General features: G+C 40.1%; 2 protein-coding genes across 11 annotated transcripts; both read left to right on the forward strand.

Moving 5' to 3' along the window:
• The first annotated feature begins 746 nt into the window (after positions 1 to 746).
• Positions 747 to 3,578, forward strand: LOC112289997 (transcription initiation factor TFIID subunit 15b). 8 transcript variants are annotated; one of them, XR_012218748.2, is made up of 5 exons: positions 747 to 901; positions 1,194 to 1,314; positions 1,556 to 2,603; positions 2,921 to 3,080; positions 3,456 to 3,578. XR_012218748.2 is itself a non-coding variant. In XM_024535829.3 (4 exons), the coding sequence occupies exon 3, from the start codon at positions 1,571 to 1,573 to the stop codon at positions 2,588 to 2,590; it is 1,020 nt and encodes a 339-aa protein (XP_024391597.1). In that variant the 5' UTR covers positions 747 to 901; positions 1,194 to 1,314; positions 1,556 to 1,570; the 3' UTR covers positions 2,591 to 2,603; positions 2,921 to 3,578. The 8 variants fall into 8 exon arrangements, 7 of the variants coding, with proteins under 7 accessions (XP_024391597.1, XP_073394056.1, XP_073394057.1 ...); XM_024535829.3 differs by having other exon boundaries at positions 2,921 to 3,578; XM_073537955.2 differs by lacking the exons at positions 2,921 to 3,080; positions 3,456 to 3,578 and having other exon boundaries at positions 1,556 to 2,812.
• A 4,411-nt stretch (positions 3,579 to 7,989) lies between these two features.
• LOC112289617 (histone acetyltransferase HAC1) lies at positions 7,990 to 20,798 on the forward strand. Of its 3 annotated transcripts, none has more exons than XM_090254592.1 (18): positions 7,990 to 8,125; positions 9,141 to 9,598; positions 10,667 to 10,778; positions 11,065 to 11,995; positions 12,215 to 12,690; positions 12,867 to 12,962; positions 14,098 to 15,555; positions 15,698 to 15,997; positions 16,182 to 16,457; positions 16,655 to 16,780; positions 16,918 to 17,118; positions 17,470 to 17,715; positions 17,880 to 18,095; positions 18,200 to 18,339; positions 18,572 to 18,650; positions 18,872 to 19,246; positions 19,429 to 19,646; positions 19,860 to 20,798. In XM_090254592.1, exons 2-18 carry the CDS (start codon positions 9,438 to 9,440, stop codon positions 19,972 to 19,974), a joined length of 5,526 nt encoding a protein of 1,841 aa, XP_090110718.1. In that variant the 5' UTR covers positions 7,990 to 8,125; positions 9,141 to 9,437; the 3' UTR covers positions 19,975 to 20,798. The 3 variants fall into 3 exon arrangements, with proteins under 3 accessions (XP_090110718.1, XP_024390734.1, XP_024390735.1); XM_024534966.3 differs by having other exon boundaries at positions 8,093 to 8,545; XM_024534967.3 differs by having other exon boundaries at positions 8,093 to 8,545; positions 12,275 to 12,690.
• The last annotated feature ends 427 nt before the right edge of the window (positions 20,799 to 21,225 follow it).

The raw sequence follows: 21,225 nt of genomic DNA on the forward strand, positions 1-21,225 counted from the left end.
GTTTTTTTTTTTTTTTCTAATAACATCCAATGATAAGTTGTTTGCAAAATAAAGTCTTTTAATTTTATTTTATTTATTTCATTTTATTTTTTAATGTCTTCAAGTAATATTTACTATGTCTTGTCCAAATCCAATTAGATATGTTTGATTTCCAAAATTGCATGCATAAATGATCATCTTGCATAGGTAGTGAGTTATTCTTGTTTTATTGAATCCTAATCAAAATCTATATTAATACTTGTAGATAGAAATAAATTTATCTCTAAAACCTAAGTAAAAATAAATAAATAAATTGAAAAATAATTTAAATCATACTAAGAAACTTCATTTATCTAATTTTAACAGTTGTGATATTGAAACAATTATTAGTTTTTTTACTAAATTTTAATAATTTATGATTATTCTATCATTAGTAGAAAAATATATATAAATAAATGTAATTATCTTATAATATATCAACATCTTATTGTTTTAATCATATATACATTAAATCAATAAGATGTTGATATATTATAAACATGATCTTCTTGATTTAATCATATACATGTCTTCATTTTCCAGGATACCTTTCAATTATCTTCAGGAAATAAGTAAGCAAACTCATTTACTGGTACTTTACATAAAACGTTGGGCGATGTCCTCGCTATGAACTGATACTGGAGAGGAGAATCAGAGTGGGAACGGACAAGGAGAACGCGGGAACTCGCAGGGGACGATCAACAATTGGTGGAGCATTTTAGGGCTTAGAGCTTGGCATTCTCTCCTCATCAAAGCCAACGCCATTGTCCCTTATGCAGCTTTGCCGAGGATTGCTTCTCTATCGGATTGCGGTGGGGATCGTGGGACGGAGGGCCAGGCTTCCTCTCCGCACCTCCACGACTCTCGCCTCTAGTGTGCCCAGGCATGTGGTCTTTTCTTCCCCCTATCTCCATTCGATTTCGCGTCTTATCACATGTTTCTTTTCAATATTCGCCACATTAGGGTTTCGAGCTTCAGTTCGAAGACCTCCCCGTTTTTCATTTTTAATACGACATATTTTCAGGTTTATTTTTTGTGACGTGAGAGTGTCGACGGGTGTGGAGATTACGTGTGTGTTACGACGCTTTGGCTGTTCTTGGTGGTTTGTCGCTTCACTGTAGGCACTTGTTGCTCTATCTGGATTTTCGAGGTTGTTGATTGTAGTCTTTGTATAGTGCGTGGCGTGGAGATCATCGAAGGTTCCTGTGGTGGAATATTTAGTAGCGTGGGGACTGGGAATACGTGCGGTGCATCCAATTAAGAATCTGAAGCTTTTAGTAGCCAAATCTTCAACATGTGCGTAAATACTTCATAATATGTAGCTGTCTGTTGAGTACGACCTAGGGCAGCCTATGTAGTGATTTGCTTGAGCAAGTTGTTGGTGCCAGTTATTTCTTTCATGGGTGGGTGAAGAGCCATATAGACCTATCTGTTAATGTCACTTTTTGTATTTGAATGTGTATTTGTATTTTATTTACTTGTTGGTTTATTTTCATATTTTCTCATGGTTGGTTGATTAATGGAATGGTGCCTGCAGCAGTAGCTGTTCGCAATGTCGGGTTACGTAGGAGGGGGCGGGGGTGGCCGATATCACGATGGGGGAGGTTCAGGGGGTGCGATAGGTGATCGAGGAGGCCCGCGGGGTGGGGGTGGAGGTGGTCAGCGTGGTGGCTTTCGCGATGGAGGCGCAGGAGGGAGAGGAGGTTATGGAGGTGGTGGTGGAGGGTACGGTGGAGGTGGAGTCCATGGTGGCTATGGCGGCGGCGGCGGAGGGTTCGATCGGGGAGGCCCACGAGGGGGTGGAGGCGGGGACAGAAGCGGGGACTGGACATGCCCCAACGTTACCTGCGGCAACGTGAATTTTGCGCGAAGGATGGAATGCAACAAGTGTCAAGCTCCAAAGCCTCAATCTACTGGGGGCGGAGGAGGTGGTGGTGGTGGATATGGAGGGGAACAGGGCGGAGGAAGCTACGGTGGAAGACAGGGTGGTGGGAACAGTTATGATGAGCCTGGTCATGGTGGATACGGCGGGAGAGGTTACGACCGAGAGCAGGGTAGATCACACGAAAGCAGGGGAGGAGGAGGAGGAGGAGGATACGGAGCTCAGTCAAGAGAAGAAAGCAAGGATGCAGTGGATGTTCCAGTGAAGCAATGTGATGAAAACTGCGGCGATAGTTGCGATAATGCAAGAATTTATATTTCAGGGTTGCCTCTAGATGTGAAGGAAGACGAACTGCGAGAGCTTTTCGGCGGTATTGGACAGGTTGCAAGAATTAAACAAAAGCGTGGGTACAAAGATCAGTGGCCGTACAACATCAAGATATATCAAGATGAAAGTGGAAAGAATAAGGGAGATGCAGTGTTGAGCTATGAAGATCCACACGCCGCGCACTCGGCGGGAGGCTTTTTTAATGATTACGAAATGAGAGGGCACAAAATAAAAGTTGCTATGGCAGCAAAATCAGCCCCGAAGCCGCCTCCCCCGAGCGGGGGTGGATATCGCGGCGGGCACCGTGGCGGTGGTGGCCCTGACAGACGTGATGGTGGTGGTTATCGGCCTCGTCCTTACTGAGTGGGAGGCAGAGGTAGTTAAGGTTGCAACTATTAGTGTCCTTGTTCATGTAGAATCTACTGTGGCTTTTCTGTGTGGTTAGATAGTCAATTCTGCAAGATAGAAGCCATTGCAGACGTAGGTGTTCGCCTGTAACTAGGTGAAGCGAGTGTAACTGTTTGTGTACATGTACTGATTACAGACAAGCATGGCTTCTATGGGCTGAAGAGAGCAGTTTCATAAGCGAGTGTTCTTTGATGGACTGTTTTCGTGGAGATGTGCGTGCGCTGTGAGTAGGTCTTCATGTGCTGCATGTTGCTATTGCTGGGTGACGTAGAATTGTTGATGCAGGGGTGGCTGGAATGGAATCCTTTGGTGCACCTAGTATCTTTGAGTACGAATCTTGTATGAAGCAATTGGAGTAGGTGGAAGAAGGGGATGCGAGGCGCTTTGAGGTTCTGGGATTACATTTCCTGGTGCAATTCAGGAGTGGAAATAGCAATGTGTTCAGGCAAGTAAAAAAAAATGGCGTGTGTTAAGCGGGGGGAAAGAGTGCGAGCATATCTAATGCATTTTTTTCGGGTGATCAAGGTATTGTGCTACAAAATGTGTTCGATGCTGCGGGCGTCGTAGTCGCAGCTGCTTGATTCAATAATGTTCGCTCTGCGAGAGATACGGGTTCTAGCTTGAAGTGTATGTGTAACGTTGGTCATTCCTCGGCACTCGTGATCTCAAGCCACCTTCGTCACCTGTCGGCTCATCCTAACTTAACAGCTCTTTATTGTCACGAAACCTTCTGTCAGAAATGTGGTGAGCTGGCGTGGGGTGTTTAAGTAGTGACACTTCGTATGAGTTGTGCGGGGTAACTGACCTTGTCATTGTGCAGGTTTCTTAGGTATGGTGAGATTGTAGGAAATGAAGAAAAGACATTAGGAGAACTTCATTCTTGCTTTCAAGTGCAGAAAAGAATGGTTTTATTCTACATATAGTAATATACATTTCATTGAAATTTGGTTTCCTACAGTTGCGGAACTGGGTGCCCGTTCCTTTACTTGCCAGAGAAGGCAAATGGTTGTGGAATGGATGCTATAAAAGAGCCAGATGACGATATCTGCAATCGTGTTGATAATAGTACCATAGCATGAACGGAAAGAAATTTTCCGGGAAGCAATGGGGAATGTTATGTTTCGGAGTTTTGAACAACTCAAATTAGTGTGATGGATGTTAAAAACCTCTGATCATTTAATCCAACAATTACTCCGATGAGCAGGTTGAAAGAATGCGGTGAATTCTGAACATTTCTTCATTTTACGCGTATCTAAGTTTTCACATTGTGTGTATAGGCGAATGTCAATTTGTTTGTTCTATTTTACTCGTATTCTTGATTTCTGCTAAATGGTAAAACTATTTCATTGAAAAATGCACAGGAAAAGGAACGAGAACAGACATTGTCATTACTTAACAATGAAATTGACAACTATGTTATACATATTTGTGATTAGTTAGTTGTGCGCAAGTACAATAAAAAAAGTTTTTATTGTATCCTATGCTATACAACCACAACCCACATGCGAATTTTAATTGCATTTAAAGTTTGTTTCAACTCTAACTTCAGCTTAGAGAGAAGGTAATGCTATGGTTGTTAATATCGCTACCTTCACTAGATTTTTTTACAATGTTTTTAAAGATGTCTTTGTAAATTAGAGAAAATGTTTCATTTGGTTATTAATCTCTTAAATTAAAAATTTGCAGGATCAATAGAATTGTCCTATCAAATAGAAAAAAGAAAAGTAAAGTGATTATCTTCTTTGAAATTTTAAAATCTATAAGGAGTACTCAATATTCTTACTTACACAATTCTTTAGAATATGTAAAATATTGTAATGTGAATTTGATCACAACTGAGATATTTAAAGGATAAAAAGCTAATATACTTGACATATATATTTATTTAATAAATTTGTCTATTTTAGCTTTTCCATCAAAAAATTTAAAATCATATCTTTATTAGAACTACATGTTACAAATAGATACTTGTTTCTATTTTTATTTGTTTATAAAAGTCACTATGGAGTGCCAAAGAAGTTGCATGATAATAACATTAACATCAATGCTTTATCTTTTATATGCATACTTTTTATTAGTAGAGTATATGTTATTACATAAAAAATAAAAATAAATAAATAAATAAAAATAATAAATTATAAATGAGTAATACTATGACAAAAGAGTTTTTGACCTAGCAATACTACACAAAGAACAATTGTTTGATGATAGAAAGAAATTATATAATTATTGTAATAGTTGTGAACAATACTACACAAAGAACAATTCTTTGATGATAGAAAGAAATTATATAATTATTGTAATAGTTGTGAACAAGCTTACAAATAGGTTTAGAGAGAATAGAGTCTTGTTTTGTAACTAAAGCTTGTAGATAAAAGTGCAGAGTTGGTATAATGTTAATTTTACATATGCATAAAAAATGTAAAATTAATAATGCATGAATATTGATAAAATTTGGCTTTAGCATTGATAAAGACCAAGACATATTATAAATGGTAATAATTGATGATTTAAGTTGAATATGAATAGTTATATTTTTATTATAATTTTATATAAGCATATGTACTTTCTTAAGTAATGATAGAGATATACATCATGAAATATATTCTTACTTTTTATTTTTATTTCAATAAGTCACTGTAAGATGTTGAAGTTGTAAAATGACAACATTAATTTTAAAGCTGAATTTATATATATTTATAATTTATGATTCTTTTATTTTATTTTACTAATATATCGGTGTGTATCTATAGTAAATTTTGTAAAATAAATGTGATAATAAACTAAAGTTATAAAATACAGTTCTAATAATATAGGTTTTATGTTAGATGGAGAAATTATATTTGTTTTGCAACTAGTACTCTTCTTTAAATGGTATACCATTGTATGATTGACTTATAATATGAACTTCAAGCAAATGTATCTAAAAGCAATAAATATTATATAATATTCTTTAAAAAGCTAATTTAGGTACACTATTGATCCATTTATTTGTAAGTTGTGACAATCATGCCATTTATCTTATTCAAGTATATTTAAAAATTGGCTATCATCATATAAATTGGCTTCTGTAGAAGTAACAAGCATTTTATTTATTTATTTAGTGATTAGATTTAATATTCAAAGCTCAGCACTTAAAATAAAATATGCCACATGGAAGAATGCTTAGAAACTAGATGGTGCAGAAATTGGAAAAGTTGTAGCAATGTTGTAAACTTAAAACGAATTAGATTAATATACAACTTGTCTCATTGCAAACAATAGCCCATACTTGAATTGAGATCTTGAATTGGACCTTGAATTTCTTTTCTTTTTTTTATTTGATTTTTATGAATGTGTTTATGTTTAATTTAGTTAGTAGAGGATTTTGTTTACAATGCGGGTTATTTCTTTTACTCTATTTGTATAAATTTGGATTTTTATAAATATATTTTTTGAAGAGGTCATGATAAGAAGTGTGATATTGTGTTGTAACATAGTACTTTGTAAAAATATTAATAAATCTCTAAGATTTATTAATATATTCTAATAAATCTCTAAGAGAATATATATATATATATATATAGCTAACACATCAAGTTTAATTAGTATGTTTATATTTCAAGGTGCAGTTTGCATAAAAAAGGCTTTTGTTGCATTTGTAGGGCCATGAATTTAGACAAGGTGGTGTGGAATAAGTAAAAACCCAATATGATTATTTTTGGTGCAAATTCAATTTAAATTCAAGTAAAATTAATCATAAAAATGATAAAGTTGGTATTTAAGAAAAGATTGTCTATAAAACAAGATTAAAATCTAATCTTCATGCACAAAAACAACTATAGACAAATAAAAGTTCTTTTTGGAAATTGTGAAGTATTTTTAGGAAGCTGACTTTAAAAAGATTTTAAAAGTGTAAGGCTTAGAAGAGTTATATCTTAATTAGGATCTTTAAAAGGACAATAAAATTCAAGTTTTTTTTTTTTTTTTTTTTTTTTTTGCACTAATAATTTGAGGATAATAAAGATATAATATTAAGTTTAGTATTATTTGAGTAGAATATTGAATCAACCGACCTAAATCTTAAATTGATCCATCTTACTTCCATTACAACACAATGAAGGGCTAATAGGGGATGGGAAAAAAGAAGGAGCAATATATGATATTAAATAAGGATGTGCCTCCACAATGTGTGTGTTGGAATTGGATACTCAAGAGTGCTTCATAATCAAAGCAAGTACAAAACCATGGAAAATAGACCTCAAATCTCTTTCCCTTAAAAAAGGATCTATGGTTTATCTCTATTGTTGTAGTGACTGAGATTGAATCATAAATCATGGAAGTAAGGTGGATTGATGTATTTAGGTGGTTTGGTTTAATATTCTTCTTATTATAATTGTAGAATAGAGATATATTTTACCTTGTGAAGGAGTTACCAAAAATTAGAAATTAGAAATTTATTAAGATTTTCATAATATCTAAAGACATATAATTTTGGATGAAGTTATATTATTGAGTATAAATAGAACACATCTAAAAGAAGTTCTATACAAAGTTTAAACAAATATTTATAATTGAATTAGGAGATACATTTATTAGAAGTCTTCATCAAACTTAGAGTAGAAGGCTAAGCTCTAATAATAAGGATTCTATTGCAAATGTCATGAATATTTAGTTTGGATTTGTCTCAAATTCTATGACTGCAAAGTAAATAAAACAAATGGCAATAGTATACATTTTTTTAAAAATGATCTAATGATCAAATTAAAAATTATATCTTGTTATATACAATTAATTGATTGATTTAAACTTTGCTAGGAAAGTTGAGATAATTGAAGAAGAGTGGTTTTAAGCACTTCATAGTTGGAATTATAATATTTTTATAGAGCCATATAAAAATATTCTCTCCAGAGCTAGATACCCAATGTATTCTCAAACAAAACTTTATGTAACCTCAAAATAGTAAAGTTAGTATTAATTTATAACCAAAGTACAAGGGTGCGATGGTGATGATGGCAACATTGCATGACTGCTATTTTGGACTTGGTGTGGGAAGACCATGAAAGAAAGAGCATTTGAAGACAAGAAAAGTGCACAGCATTGTCCAACACAAGTACAGCTACATCAAGCAAACACAAAAATTGTTGTAGAAAGAGCCGCAAAACACACATTCAACCTGCATTTTCTACCCCTCTTTTACAGCTAAATGGAATGTGCACATCCAGAGCCAATCAATAGTGCTGGGTCACTTCCACTATCTGGTTAACATTTCTCACACTAGGGTACCACCATGTTTGATGGCTCCACCCCTACACCCCACCATCCTTCTCTGTGGGACCATATTCCTCTGTTCTGTCTTCCACCCTATCTCTTCCCATATTTTTAGCTCTTGATGCCCACATGCCTTTGCTCTTGTTGTTGTTGTTGTTCTACTACTACTTATACCCATCCGTGTCTTATTTCCTGGCAACTCCTGCTTCCAAAGGCTGTCCATGCTCCATGATTTCATCAGTGAGTTCCTCGCACGGATTATGTCACTTCTGTCTGTGCACTGCTGTGACCAGGTCACCAGAAAACAGGGGATTTATTAGGTCTTTGATATTGCGCCTTGTGTCGTGCTCCGTCGCGCTGGGTCTCATGTGCCCTCTTTGCACCCTGGATTTGGGTACCCGCAGTCTACACCAGCCTTGTCGAATTAGGCTCCCTTTGCCCGCGAAATGGTTTTCTGGTGTGCTCGATTTTCCAAACCCTCTCTTTTACACAAATAAAACAAATAAAGATATTGGGCACTCCCCGCTCTGCTCTTGTGGATTGCTTGCCCCTGTTTACCGTAGAGGGCCCTTCCCACCCATCCCGTGTGCGAGGAGCGTTTTAGGTTTCAGATTTGTCCAAGCTAAATCAACTGTCGCGTTTGTTGAATCCTCATCCCAGGTTCGCGGTTACTTAACTACGTCTGTTCACCTTGCTTTTGGCAGCGCAATGTTGATAATTTGGCGTGGAACCCACTTTAAAGGTTTAGAGACTCTGACGTAATTTTCAACCATTTCTGTACTGCCTCCTCAGTAGGAAGTTCACGAAAGGAAACTTGCTCTTTTGCTTCCTTGTCGATCAATTTTCTAGCTGTCTAGTCTCTTGAATTATTGTTAAGCCGTTTATTTTCGTCTCACATTTCAGGGCACCTTGTGTCCGGTTTTTACTTGAGTGGCAAATTCTCAGATTTGTTTTTCCTTGCACCGAGGGGTTGAATCCTTTGGTGCCGTGAAATAATTGCTCGTTTGTTGCTCCATTTCTCTGGCTTTCGGTGCCAAATTCGAAGAGTTGACCCTGTCAATAATGCACGCATTCGCTGCCCACCTGCAATTCGCATGTACTCTTGCACGAGAATGATGGTTGAGAGTTGATGGCTTTTTATTTAGGGTGGCAATCGAGCGTAGTTACTTGCAATCCAGGGTCTTTCATTTCGTGATTCGCGTTATTTACTGATATCTTTCTTACGAGGGTTACCTGCTGGATGATTTGAGTGCAGTGTGGACTGGCACTAGGTATGTTGGTGGAGAGCGGGGAAGGTGGTGCTGGATGTTTGAATAGCTCAGGATGCAGCATGAGTAACTGGAAATACAGGATCAGGGTTGTACCAAGCACCGGGCTATGCTGGCAGCCGTAGTGGAATTTGCAGGGATACAAAAAAAAGTTATCATGTTCAGAGGTAGAGTAGGAAGCGGCGTAGGTAGATGGAGTGGCGAACCACGTAGTACATGACCAGGGTATCCAATCGGGAGTAGATGCAAAGGGGACTGTTTGGGAACTACGAAGGGGGTTAGAAATGCAGACACAAATGCAGGTTCCAGGACAAGTTATAAGTCAGGTAGCACTCGGACCTCAGCAGAATGGAAATGCTCCCAACAGCATTGGACTGCCGAGCACATGGCCGCGGTGGCAATCGGAGCAAGACACTAGTCTCCGCCGCCATATTGTTGAGAACATGTGAGTGCTTTGCATACTTTACTTTCGAAGCATTTTTTTCATCGTCAGCCTGTGGAGTTACTTGACTATGCTACGCAAACAATAGTGGTTGGTTAAGGCAAACGTAGTCGTTTGACCTTGTGTGACAATGACCGTGGGTGATCTTTAGCGAGGTAAACAGTGTTCACTTCCGAGGAACAATGTCACGGTACGCATTTTTCGAGCGTTAGCATCAGTTGGAGGTCGGTGCGATATAATACTGCACAAGTTGAGTTAGTATTTTGGCACTCAATAGCGTTTTAGTAGAGATACAAGCTTCCGAAAGGTGCGGGTGATATTCACAAGGCCCAGATTTGATGTGGTATAAGAAAGGCCAGCAGAGTTCGTTCCAGCTTCTGTAAATCGATATACGATGATTGTTGGTATGAAAAGTGGAGATGAACATATCTACTTACTCAGACGATTGTGGTTTCAGAGCAGGGGCCCGAATACAGACCGTTTTGTAGAGCTGCAGGTGGTTGGAATTTGATGATGTTGATTGTTCAGAGATTGGGGCATCTTCACAAGGCAATGAGGAATCTCGCGTTGATTTTATTCGAGTCCTATTCCGTGTTGGGTTTGAGTTCGTGATAATCAGAATTGTCACTAAGTCATGGCACTGTGAAACAATGAAAGAATCTCGGAGTAGAAAATGGGGTGTTGAATTGTGTCTCATATTTTGTTACAAAACTGTGAATGTAGTAGCATTCTTAAAACGGAAATTTGGTTTCTCACACACTCTATGTTAGATTAAATACCCTGGGATGTGACGTAGAATTTACACTAAGTTTGAGGGTTGCACAGTGGGAAGTTGATCTGATTTTATTGGAGGTTCGGTGGTTTTGTCTAGATGCATAATAGCTTAATGCAATCTGGATGGTTGCGATGGGTTTGAGCAAGCTAGGGGCTGTTTCGTTGCTTCTTCAAATGATTGGTTGCACTTTGAAAGGTCACATGCATGAGTCAATGCGTGGTCAAGCCTCTGAAGTCATCTTCTTATGCACACTTTTGAAAAACGCTTATCTGGTACTTCTTGTGCACATCCGACAGACTGCAGTTATTCAAGAGTCGGAAGCCACATGTAACTCCTGAGTGGCAACAAAAGCTTCCTGATTTTGTGAAGCGGCTGGAGGAAGCTTTATACAAGAATGCACCCAGCAAGGTGTGTGCGTTTAGTGGGACAATTTGACTACAAGCTGATGTTGCCTAGGCGTTTGTTTACTTAGAACAGTTAAAATTGGTCTCAGAATGCAATTGATTGACGAGAAGCTTGAATTTCGCGTAATATCGAAGAAATGTTCTTAATTTCCATGGTGCCGGTTTAACAAGTTCAGAAGTTGAGGTTTAGAATTTGCTGATATTGGAAGAGTTTGTGTGTGTGCGTGTGTGGTTTGTTGGAGTAGAAATAAGTGTATTTTGATGGTTGAAATTCTACTGGTCACACGCAGGAGGAATATGCAGATCTTAAAACATTGGAGCAACGGCTGCAGTCAGTTGCACGGCGCATGGTGCCAAAGCAACAACCACATTCGGTGGTCACTTCTGCTCCTATGAGTGTCATGATGCCAACTCCTGGAACGGCATCTAACATGATGCCGACTTCTGGCGGCGTCAGCCCAATGATGCCAACACCCGGGAGCACAGGAAGCTTAATACAGCCAGGAGCTGGCGTTGGAGGAGGCTTAAATAATGTGAAGTCTACCTCAGGTAGTAACAACAGTGTAATGAATATTGTGAGTCATGGTGCCGGAATTATGATGCCCACGCCGGGGACCTCGAGCAACATGATGCCCATCCCTGGACATTCGAACATGTTCAGTATGTCTGGCAGCAACACATTGTCCACTTCTGGAGTTTCTGGTGCTAGTTATCCTTTGGATTCTCAGCAGGCCATGGGTAACGCACGAAACCTGGCTCAAAATGGACCTTTACAATCCAGCTTGGGTATAGCAGTTGGCAGCCAGATGATTCCAACGCCAGGACTCAACACATCTCAGGGACTGGGAATGGCTCCTGTATCCTCAGCTGGCTTAGGGCTTCCACATGTTAGTGGAGTTGGGACAGGTCAACTACAGCATCAGCAGTTTGGGGTTGGTCCAGATAACCACATGTATGATGGCACGCAACTGAGTGGAGGTCTGGCAAATGTTGTACAGCAGCAGCGGAAACCTGGTTCCTCAGTAGGAGTGGTGAATGGAGGTACAAATGACGGAATGATTATCGGCAACGGGCAGCACTTAATGAGTGGAACTGCTAACTTGCACACGCAGTCTGCTTATTTAGGCACGCCTCAGTACTCTAGCTTGCAACTCCAGCAGCATCAGCAACGTATGTCCCAGCAGCAGCAACATCAACGGTCTCAAAATATGCTAATTCAATGTATGCCCATCAATATTTTGTCAATTTTCTACATATTCCATTCTCCCTCTTTTCTGATGCATGACAGTAGATGTTTGTGTTGTCATCCTTCGAGTCTAAGGGTGTTGCAAGAAACCAATGTCCTCATGTATTAAACCTATCAAGACGGTCGTGTGTAGCATTCCCTTTTGCATGGACCGCCATTTGATATGCTGACGCAACTGTCTTGATATCACGCAGCTCCTTTGCCAAATCCAATGGCACTAATGGCAGGGGATGGTTCTTATGCAATGAACGCAGCTGACCTAGCTGGCGGCAGTTTTCCATCCGGAAATCTTGCTTCCAACAACTTGGGTATCCCGTCAATTGCGAACTCACAAGCCCCAAAAATGATACCCGTCCCAGGCTTACCATCACAGCAAGCTCAGCAGCAACAGCAGCAGCAGCAATCCAATCTTCAGCAGCAGATTCAGCAGCGCAACAATTTGCAGCAGCAGCAGCTAAACAATGGCTTGGCATCTAGGAATCAGCCGCAGCAGCTTGGTCAGCCATCGAACAATCAGAGTTTATACAATTCCCAGGGTCTGCAGACATCAGCGCTGGGCGGCCATAAACAGCTCGATCAGTCTCCACAACAACCGCTATCATCGCAGATGCAGCAGACATCATCAGAGTCGCAACAATTCACACGCAAGCATCAGAACCTTCAGTCCCAGGTTGGCAGCTAGTTGTTGTAGTCGCTGCAGTCGGCTGATATTTTCTACGGCTTTTTAGTTGTGAAGACCTGCGTTTGTTCCTCGTTTTGGTCCAATGTATTTCTACACAGAGAGAGAGAGATGTGTTTTATATTTTTACATTTTCTGTTCTTTAATTCATACGACCACTCCTGCAGAAGATGAATACTATTCAGTCGCAGCCGCAGTCACAGCCACAACCGCAACCACATCAGCTGCCGCAGCAGCAGACCCAGCAGCATCAGCAACAACAGGTAAGTGAGAAAGAAATTTTGGCTTCTCAGGGTGTCTGAACGGAATAGATTTAAATCGGATCTCTCGATTTTGAGGCGGGCTTTCTGACGCGAAGCGTTGCATCATACATTCAAGAATGTGTTATTTTGATGGGTGCCACTCACAGTGTGCAAGTGAACGGTAGAATTTATTGTCTACTCATTGAGTAACTTGGCTCAGGGTGCATTCAAGAATACAATATTATAACACACTAAGAGTAGCTATAAATACTTACATACAGAATTTATTGAAGTTTGAGAGTAAAAGTTTTCTTGGTATATATATATATATATATATATATATATATATATATATATATATATATATATATATATATATATATATATATATATATATATATATATATATATATACATATAATGTGTGTGTATGAGTACATACATACATATATATATATTTCAATATGTTTAGCTTGCTAACATTATGGTGATGTCGATTGTACTGCTTAAGTTCACCTAATTGATTTTGGGACCCAGCCAGTTCAACGTCTCGGGTGCAAATGTTAAGATTTTAACTTCAAAAGCAAACAGTAAAAACCTTCATTCTTAAAATGGTGTATCAAAATTTTGATATGTAAATTTGTGTGATGTTTTGTTAGTAATTAAGTGTTATTTGTATGACAGGTTATTTTTATTATGTTGAGGAAGTTTTGTGAGAAGTGTCAAAATAATACTCCAAATGAAAATAATGTCTTCTTTAATTTATATTAAAATCGCTATATTTCTTTGTGAATTTCTTTAATGTCATGCACTTTTAGTTTCAACTAGTTTTTCTTAGATATGACGATGGGTACTCATATATGCTCTTAAAGCCACTTTCTTTGGATAATTTAATCTGGCAGTGACGATGTTATATTTTCATTCGTAGTATCATGTGTATGCAGATAGGAGAGACTTGCATATGTTGTGGGTTTCGAACGCTGCAGTTAAACTTAAAGAGTGGTTGTTGATTCCACAACGTATAAACTATACTTGAGTAGTGTAATTGTTTAGGTAGGTTCGAAAGTATTACGTTTAAGAGGAAAAAATTATTTACTACAGGACCATATTAAGAGGTTACTGTACTGCTTTCTAAGTCATGGCTGATGTTTACCAGGGTACACAAGCACAGAGGCAACAGGCAATACAACAGCATCTTAATCGTCTTCCTAAATCTGGTCCACAGCTTCTCACAATGGTGCAGCAGCAGAAGCAAGGGCATGGACAGCAACCCCAACAGGGTGCAAAACCACAACATCAGCATCCTCAGCAGCAATCTCAGCAGCCACAACCGCAGCAACCTCGAGTTGCCGGTGCTACTCAAGTGTCTGCAGAGTCTCAATTTGTGCAGCAACAAGAAGCACAACAGCGGCACCTGAATCAAGCAAGTCAGCAAAGCATTGTTGGTGATGGAGCTCCGCATCATCGATCACTTGTTCCTAGTCAACAACAACAAAGCCAGGGATCTCAAGTTCGCCAGGTTGGAGGAACGGTTGGCTCTAGTATTTCGACTTCCTCCATGACCACCCCTGGCCAAGTTGGTGGTACAGCTAACGGAGCCGTGCCAGGTGGTTCAGTTGAACCAGGTGGCCCGAGCGTGGATGCTCAGAGGCAGCAACAATACTCAAAGCAGCAGAGATGGTTGCTGTTTTTACGTCATGCTAGTAAGTGTACAGCTTCGGAAGGGCAGTGTCAGATCACACCTCACTGTCATATGGCAAAGCAGCTCTGGATTCACATAGCATCATGCCAAGATCGTGAATGCACATTCAGCAGATGTAATGCATCTCGCACCTTGCTTCACCATCACCAGCATTGTCGTGATGCCCGGTGTCCAGTTTGTGGACCTGTACGCCAGCAAGTTATGAATCAACAACGAGTGCAAGCCAGTTCTCTAGCTGCACATCAGGGAGGAGCAGCAGCACCTGTGTCCAACTCTGCCACTGCAGGCATGTCATCAACTGATTTGTCTCCCAGTGGGATAGAATCATGTCCTACTAGCGAGGCTCCAACTTTTGAGGATATAGATGGGCAGCAGCCACCTCCGAAGCGTGCTAAAACCGAACCGTCCAGTGTTAACAATGTACCTCTGCCAGTATCTACTACTCTGCTCTCTGGACCCAGTAAGTCAGCAGCTGCCAAAGCAAGTTCTGTACTATTATCAGCACCCTCCCAAGCTGTGGGGGAAAAATCTGAGCAAGTTACGGTGAAGACAGAGATTGTGGCCAGCTCGGGACCTGTATCAGCCAAGGCGGAGGAGCAGTTAAATGGGCACCAGACTGGTGTACTCTTGCCTAGTGGCCTTACAAGTGCTAAACTAGAGGCTCCTATTCAGGCAAAGACAGAACCTCGTCAGCCAGTGTCGAATGCGGCAGTCAAGTCTGAGCCTCACAATGGCAGTGCTTCCACTCCTGCGAAGGGTGAACCTGGTGTAGGTGCCGCGCTAATGAATAATGCAACAGTTATTTCAACGAAGACCGGAAAACCCAAGAATTTGGGGACATCGCTGACAGAACTCTTCACACCTGAGCAGATACGTGAGCACATTACAGGCTTGCGCCAATGGGTTGGCCAGGTTTAGTTCTAATTCCACTTCTCTCTTGAAGCTCCTTTTCTTAGCACACTTCAAATGGAGCGTTAAGTTTCCAGTGTTTTGAAGGTTTTGACTCTCTTGTGCTTTCAGAGCAGTACTAAGTTTGTGATTTGGGTACAAACAGAGCAAGGCCAAGGCTGAGAAGAATCAGGCCCTCAGTGAGAATCAAATAAGTGAGAATGCATGCCAACTATGTGCTGTGGAGAAGCTAACATTCGAACCTCCTCCAATCTACTGCACTGCGTGTGGGGTCCGTATAAAAAGGAATGCTTTGTATTACACCTTTGGCTCAGGCGACGCGAGACACTACTTTTGTGTGCCCTGCTACAATGAAGTGCGATCTGAAAATGTGGAAATGGAAGGCATGACTTATCCAAAATCAAAATTGGAGAAGCGGAAGAATGACGAAGAAACCGAGGAGGCGGTATGCTCCTTGAACTCGTACGAGTTTGGGACTTTCATCATCTTAGATTATATGTTTTGGTTACAGTTTTGTAATAGTTGGAAACCTGAAAAGCTGAGAATGGCTGCTGATTTTGTCCTTCTCATCAAGAATGTTCATGCATTACCCCATCTTGTGGTAAACGATTTTCTGATGGTTGTCGCAGTGGGTACAATGCGATAAGTGCAACTTGTGGCAGCATCAAGTTTGTGCCCTATTCAACGGTCGCCGAAATGAAGGAGATAGTGAATATATTTGTCCAGAGTGTTGCTGCGTAGAAATGGAAAGGGGTGAACGTAAACCGCTGCCTCCTTCTGCAGTCTTGGGCGCCAAAGATTTGCCCAAAACCTTCCTAAGTGATCATTTGGAGCAACGTTTAGCGCGCAAACTTAAACAGGAGCGTGCTGAACGGGCAAAAGCTCAAGGGAAAAATATCGATGAGGTACTTGCATGTGCTTTTCCAGTTACTGTAGTTATTCTATAATTTTTTGTTTCAAGTTTTGTAATCGAATTCTTAAGTTTTATTCAACCTTATTCATGACTATGAAAAAATAAAAAATAAAAAAACAATGCTGCCTCTCTGACAGCGCTCTTTTGTATGCTTTAATTCTAACAAGTCATATGACACTATGAATGTAGGTTGCCAGTGCAGAGGCTTTGGTGGTTAGAGTTGTATCCTCCGTGGACAAGAAGCTGGAAGTGAAGCAACGGTTCTTGGAAGTTTTTCAAGGAGATTATCCAACTGAGTATCCGTATAAGTCAAAGGTGCGATATGTTTCTGGTTTAGCAAGGCCTACGTGGTTATTTGATTTTTTGTAAATGTAGAGTTGCGAATTGATATGGTTTTGAAATATCTATGTTAATGTCCACGGGCTGATGTGGTTGATGTTAGTGCTATTCAGGTTGTTTTGCTGTTTCAAAAGATAGAGGGGGTAGAAGTTTGTCTCTTCGGCATGTACGTTCAAGAGTTTGGGGTTGAATGCTCTCTTCCAAATCAGCGAAGGGTGTACCTGTCATATCTGGACTCTGTGAAATATTTTCGCCCAGATGTCAGGACTGTTAATGGAGAGGCTTTGCGGACTTTTGTTTACCATGAAATTTTGGTGAGTATTCTTCATGTATACCAAAGGTCTTGTGTGATGTCACGCATCCATGACATTGTTCGAGGGGGGATTCAGTTCATTGTATCAAGCGTCAAATGTTCTTTTCCTTAAATTGAACACAAAGTATAGCATTCAAGATCTAACAAGGTTGAAAGACTATGGAAGATCTTAAATGAATAGTTGAGAGGTTTTAAAATGGATTAGGATTTTGAATGTATGACGTAAAGCTTCGTGTCTGAAAGCCCACCTCAAATTTTTTTTCTTTACTTAAAATGTAGTGCTGCTGTTTCTGTTGTTACGTTGTTTGTACTGGCAGACCAGTTGAACTTGTTGGCGTATGATCTGTTGCAGATCGGCTATCTAGATTACTGTCGGAGGAGAGGTTTTAGTAGCTGTTACATTTGGGCTTGCCCACCTCTAAAGGGAGAGGATTATATTTTATATTGTCATCCGGAAATTCAAAAAACGCCCAAGTCTGACAAGCTTCGAGATTGGTACTTGGCGATGCTGCGGAAAGCAAGCACCGATGGGATTGTTGTTGAAATCACAAATCTATATGACTACTTTTTTACCTCAACTGGCGAGTGCAAAGCGAAGGTACTCTTCACCTCTATGTGCTAATGTAATGTATGTAGACAATGTGCAGTTACCGGCAATGTATTATAGTAATTATTCGTTGCTTTTGTGGTTGTACAATGTTTCTCATGCCTCCTTGATAATCTTGAGGGCTGTTCACAACATGGGGTTGCGTGATCTATCAGGTGACAGCAGCTCGTTTGCCATACTTTGATGGTGACTACTGGCCAGGCGCAGCTGAGGACATGATAGTACAATTGCAGCAGGAAGAGGAGGATGTTCGCAACAACGTCTTGAAGAAAGGCAAGACTAAAAAACAGCCCACCAAACGTTCTTCTAAAGTAATAGTCCAAACTGAGCTGCCTGGCAATGCCAGCAAAGACACCCAGCTCATGCAAAAGGTATGTTTTGATGTCTTACATCTTTGGTCTTGCTACATCGAGTTTCTGTAGCTTTTTGTAGTTCTCAAATCAGCCTGAAACATTCAATTGGTGTTTCTATACAGTTGGGAGAATCTATCTTTCCGATGAAGGAGGACTTCATAATGGTGCATATGCATCATGCATGCTCCCACTGCCGTCTCTTTATTGTTTGTGGTCGCCGCTGGGTTTGTAAACAATGTAAAAGCTTTCAGCTTTGTGACAAGTATGTTTCTTACCATCTCTATGATGCTCATTTGACTCCAATGTGAATGACTTTGAATGGAAAATTTTCTTTGCAGTGTACCTTTATCTACATTGCGCATGTGGAAACGTTGTTTGAGCTCACCTAATTTGTTGATGCATCGTTCCTGTTGTGTCGATTAATTAAACTTGTTTTTGTAATTTCCTCGGTAAAACCCTTGATTATACGTTTGCGGTATGTGTGCAACTTCCAGATGCTATGATGCAGAACAAAAGCTTGATGAGAGGGACAGACATCCTATCAACATGAAAGAATTACATTCTTTCCAGTCGGTAAGCTATTTCTATGTGCCAATCAGATGATGTCTTGGTTCTTGCATACGGAACATGATTTCAGAGACTCAGTGGTGGTTGGATGGTTAACTGTAGGTACCCTTTGAAATTATTTTGAGTGTGAGCAGATTCTGTCAGTTCATCTGTTCAAGACAAGTAACACTTCCTTCAAATTGGCTCATTGAGTATCATAATCCATTCTGGGATGGTCTTTCTGTCAGGTTGAAATACACGACGTTCCAAGTGACACGAAGGATAAAGATGAATTTATGGAAAGCGAGTTCTTTGACACTCGACAAGCGTTCCTGAGTTTGTGCCAAGGGAACCACTATCAATATGACACATTGCGACGTGCAAAACATTCGTCCATGATGGTGCTTTACCATTTGCACAACCCAACAGCTCCTGCATTTGTGGTAAGCTGTAATATATGTCATCAAGATATTGAGGCGGGCAATGGTTGGCGGTGTGAAACTTGTGCGGACTTTGACCTTTGTAATAAGTGCAAAGACTCAGCGAAGCACCCACACAAACTTACTCCGTTTCACGATCGAAATGCCCAAAACAAGGAAGCTCGTCAACAGCGGGTTCTTCAGGTGTCCTTTCAATACCACTATACTATTTTAAAAGGCTCGCTGCTGTTTTTATGTCATCTTATCAAAATCATCGGTGCGGCAAGTATGCAGCCGTCCCGTTTTACAGCACAAATACTATGAAATTTCTTGTTCATACGAGTGTTTGTGATAACGCCATTGTGGGTTTTGGCTGCTTGGACCAGTTGCGGAAAATGCTCGAGTTACTCGTACACGCATCACAGTGCGGATTAGGATCCTGCCAATACCCCAAATGTCGGAGTGTGAAAGGCCTTTTTCGGCATGGCATGAACTGCAGGATCAGAGCCTCTGGAGGCTGTAACATGTGCAAAAGAATGTGGTACCTTCTACAGCTTCATGCAAGAGCTTGCAAGGAATCCGAGTGCAGGGTCCCTCGTTGCAAGTATGACGCTGCCCCTGTTCACTTTTGAACATTTCTTAGGCTTGGAGTGCTGTTCAAGCACGATGCCGGACAGATTATGTGACACGTATTCTATATATCGACAGGAGCGTTTGCTAAGACTTAAAATTCTCGAGGACTTTCCTTATGCTGTGAACTGCAGTTGAGTGTTTTTTCATGTATTGCGGTTGACTTATTGGGTCTTGGTTTGATCAGGGATTTAAAGGAGCATTTGCGGCGTCTACAGCAACAGATGGAGTCACGGCGAAGAGTTGCGGTTATGGAAATGATGCGCCAAAGGGCAGCTGAAGCTGCAGGCACCAACAGCTAGAACCCCGCACTTACTATCAAACTCGTGTTTATACTTTAGGAGATTGAATTTTTGCGAAAGTTCTAACGGACTGTTGCTCTTCGCTTCAAGGACAGCTAAGATCGCCATGACCCATCCCAGATTGTCGTAGGGGTGTGTTTGCGTTGGTCACCCAGGGTCATGTTTGGATGGATAAAACGTTGAGTGAAAACTGGGGAGCATATTTCCTTATGCCTGCAGGAAGGATAACCTTCTGAATGGCCATTCTTGTGTACGGCCTCGAAGCGCGTGCCAAGGAATTCTAGGGTGCTCAAGCCTCAACACATAGACACATCAAACAGCACTATTTGCTGTGCAGTTTGATGTGCTCATGGTTTATCTGCCAACTTTGGTTGTAGAAGAGTTAAAATCTAAATTCAAATCAATTTGAAACCTTGAGTGATAGTGGGCAGCAGTCAAGGACCAACAAGGGTTGCGGTACTTAGACGGGTGTGGCCCCATTGAATGGTGAGATGCCAACAGTTGCGAGTATGCAGTGTCGTGTTTGAGCTCCAACTGACAGATGTTCCCATTGACAGGGGAATTAGTCCAGAAGCTCCTAGTGACTTGATACTTCGAATTTGTACAGTAGCTCTCAACATAGTTATGATTTGTCTTTTACGCATTGTTGTGATGTCCAATTTTGCAAATTGCATTTAGTTCAATTTTGTGGTCTTCCACCGCTTGTGAAGAGACCTGTCGATAGGAGAGTTTAAAATAGGGAAGAGGGAGTTAAAACAATGCATTGTGCCAAGTTTAGAAAAGGCAATTTTTGATTTGGAAGAGATGAGTTTAAAGTTCTGCTCCATTTTTTCAACTTGGATGTATATTCTGTTTTTGATATCACCTGAAAGTTTATCATAGCTTTCTGAATAGTTTTTACAATGACTTGGGGTGGCATATGTACCTGTGTTCTTTTTGTAAGCTCTAAAATCATTTTGTATTGTGCAATATTTACTGTCCTTTCCTTTAAAATCAGTTTAATTTCAAGTGAACGAAATGGTTGAAATGAGATTTTAAGGCTTTTACTGAAACCAGAAGACACAAAATATGGTTATTCAGGATGTATAATTTTTATGTACTAGGCCCACAGAAGAAGAATATGTGTGACGTTCTAAGAATTTTAGTCTAATGCAAATTCCAAAATAATTGGACATGTGACATGAATAGCACTGTATAAAGTACAGGTGACGATTTTTTTTTAAAGATGGTGTGGAATGATAAGTTTTGCCA

The sequence above is a fragment of the Physcomitrium patens genome, chromosome 12 (assembly GCF_059467195.1).
Source record: "Physcomitrium patens ecotype Gransden chromosome 12, ASM5946719v1, whole genome shotgun sequence".
Taxonomy (NCBI): Eukaryota; Viridiplantae; Streptophyta; class Bryopsida; order Funariales; family Funariaceae; genus Physcomitrium; species Physcomitrium patens.